Source organism: Equus quagga, chromosome 14 (genome assembly GCF_021613505.1).
Source record: "Equus quagga isolate Etosha38 chromosome 14, UCLA_HA_Equagga_1.0, whole genome shotgun sequence".
Lineage (NCBI taxonomy): Eukaryota > Metazoa > Chordata > Mammalia > Perissodactyla > Equidae > Equus > Equus quagga.
Window position 1 is genome coordinate 21,035,074 of NC_060280.1, and position 3,099 is coordinate 21,038,172.

Below are 3,099 nucleotides of genomic sequence, written 5' to 3' on the forward strand. Positions count from 1 at the left end.
TTTAGTCAGCATTAAATAAGTATTAGCTATTTTCAGTCTCCATTACATTATCCTATATTCATACTTTTTTCCTTTTTGCTATACTTAGCATTCCTTTTTATTATTTTCATACATCCTATGTTTCTAATCTTTAGCTTTAAAGCCACTTTAAGTACATTCCTAAAGAATATAGTATAGAGAAAAAGACATACATTGTTTCAAACAGATTTTCTAGTGCTTCTTCTGAAATTTTTACAATATAAAACATTCATTATACATAAATACATAAACTTTTTTCTCTAAAATATATATAAAATATGAAAAACATAAATGTTTTACTCTAAAGTCAAAAATGTTAGTCTAAACGGAATAATTTGTTTACAACAACCTCTATGTGTTAACAAAAAATGAAACAAAATTCATAATTTCTTTAATGCAGTGATTTCCTCACAGGTTCGTTTTGGTAGCAGCTACGTTGTGTCATGGATGCCCTGGGGGAGGGGAACCACACTTCAATGACAGGGTTCATTTTATTGGGCTTAATTGACGATCCGATCCTTCGAGTTATCCTCTTCGTGATCATCCTGTGTATCTACCTGGTGACCATATCTGGCAATCTCAACACAATCTTTCTTATCAGAATCTCTTCTCAGCTACATCATCCTATGTATTTTTTTCTGAGCCACTTGGCTTTTGTTGACATGGGCTATTCATCTTCTGTCACACCCAATATGCTTGTAAACTTCCTGGTGGAGAAAAATACCATCTCCTATTTTGGATGTGGCATCCAGCTTGGTTCAGTTGTTTTCTTTGGATCCACTGAGTGCTTCCTTCTGGCTGCCATGGCATATGATCGCTTTGTGGCAATCTGCAGCCCACTCCTTTATTCCACCAAAATGTCCACACAAGTCTATGTCCAGTTACTCATGGTGGCTTATGTAGGTGGTTTTCTCAATGTTTGCTCTTTTACTGTTTGCTTCTATTGTTTACTCTTCTGTGGACCAAATCGAGTCAATCATTTTTTCTGTGATTTTGCTCCTTTAGTTGAACTCTCCTGTTCTGATGTCAGTATTCCCGCAGCTGTCCCCTCATTTACAGCTGGCTCCATCATTGTGCTCACGGTGTTTGTCATAGCCGTCTCCTACATCTACATCCTCATCACCATCCTGAAGATGCGCTCCACTGAGGGGCGCCACAGGGCCTTCTCCACCTGTGCCTCACACCTCACAGCAGTCACTCTGTTCTATGGGACCATCACGTTCATTTATGTGATGCCCAAGTCCAGCTACTCAACTAATCAGAACAAAGTGGTGTCTGTGTTCTACATGGTGGTGATCCCCATGTTGAACCCCCTCATCTACAGTCTCAGAAACAATGAGATTAAGGGGGCTCTGAAGAGAGAGCTTGCTAGAAAAATATGCTCTTAGTGAAGCCTGTTATTTTGTAGCATTTGGTATAATAATATACTGTAAATATTATAATAAATGCACAGAATGGTTTGATCAAAATATAAAGGTCCATATGTCATTAGCCAGTGTGGAGGCTTTTAGTAAATGTATGGGGTGGATTTTCTGATATCAAATTGTAAATCAGAGCCCAATAATATGTCACCTTTAATAAAATAAAACTAAATTTATAACCATTTTCAAAATGGATAACATGGAAATATACTTAATCTGCTGAAAATCATTTTAAAATTTTATTCATATCTTTTTAAAAGTCGTTCTCTGCTATAAATTAAGGTTATTGTATATCTGAAGCTTTAAGACTGTCTACTTTCAACAGGAGCTTATCCTGAGATGAACAAGATAATTACAGTTATGACTGAGTACATTCTGAGAGGAAATGACCAAGTGGAACCAGACAGTAAAATTACTGGAGATATTCTTCTTGCAGTAAGGTTATCTGCTGATGACGGGCTTTTTGAGCCCATCGATTCTGACCTGTGTTCCTGGTCTCTGGCTCCAGCCTAGTTAAAAGATACCCCATGAAAGAAAAGGATGAGATACCCCTGACTAAACTGTGAATCCTTCTGTCAGATCAAAACAGGTGACTCTCTGTGGGAATGAACAGGATTCCTCAAGGATTCAAGAGTGGAACACACTCTTGGAACAACTCATTCATGGTCAGCCTCACATCCTGTTAAGGAAGCTTGAGAGAACTGGATTGTGTTTCCTCTGTGAAGCTTAATTTATCTATCCTGAGACTACCACATTTATTTTCCATTTCTTGTCCTCTATTTAGTGTTCTAGACAAAAATATTTTTATGTATTGTATCTCAAGCACAAATCACCTAAAACTAAAGTAATTATCTCCTTTCACCCCCAACTTGCTCCTTTCCAATATTCTGTATCCCAATAAGAGGCACCATAATTCAATAAATTTATTAATTCAGAAACCTGAGAAATTTATTTCTTTTCCTCCCTCCATGTGCTTACATTCAACCACAAAGTCTTGTACATTTTGAGTACCATATTTATCTCCTACCTCTCTTCATTTTCATTTTCAGTACTTCTGTTTCAAGCTACTAACTCATACATTTTACAATAGTACTCCTGTGATAGCTAATTTTATGTGTCATCTTGGGAAGGAAATGGTCACCAGTTGTCTGGTCAAACACAAGTCTAGATGTTGCTGTGAAGGTATTTTTTAGGTATGATTAACATTTATATCAGTAGACTTTGAGCAAAGCAGATTAACCTCCATAATGTAAGCAGCTCTCATATAATCAATTGAAAACTTTAAGAGAAAGTCCTTCGAAAAAGAGAGATTCTATTTCCAGTCTGTCTGTGGATGAAGACTGTGACATCAAGTCTACTCTTCCACTTACATGCAAAATTTACCTTTGAGGCTTTTATTCCAACTATGGCAGACTTGGTAATTTTAATCAATCCCATGGTGAGCGCAATTAAAACAAATGATAAAATGGAGTTTCTGGTCTGTTGGACTACCCCATGGAGTTTGGAATTGCTAGCACCTGCTATTGTGTAAGTTAATTCCTTAAAAGAAAAGGAAAAGAATACACCATGTTTCCTAATGGTTCTGTTTCTCTGGAGAATCTTGACTAATACAACCCTAACCAGTTTTCCTCTTCCCTGTCTTACTCTCTTCCAATTCTCT

General features: G+C 36.8%; 1 protein-coding gene across 1 annotated transcript; it reads left to right on the plus strand.

Moving 5' to 3' along the window:
- Positions 1-461: 461 nt before the first annotated feature.
- LOC124225176 (olfactory receptor 502) lies at positions 462-1,406 on the plus strand. The gene has a single exon (XM_046637661.1). The coding sequence runs from the start codon at positions 462-464 to the stop codon at positions 1,404-1,406; it is 945 nt and encodes a 314-aa protein (XP_046493617.1).
- Positions 1,407-3,099: the final 1,693 nt, after the last annotated feature.

Bases quoted from the DNA above. Each gene is read 5' to 3' on its own strand.
- LOC124225176 (XM_046637661.1), top strand. From the start codon at position 462: ATGGATGCCCTGGGGGAGGGGAACCACACTTCAATGACAGGGTTCATT.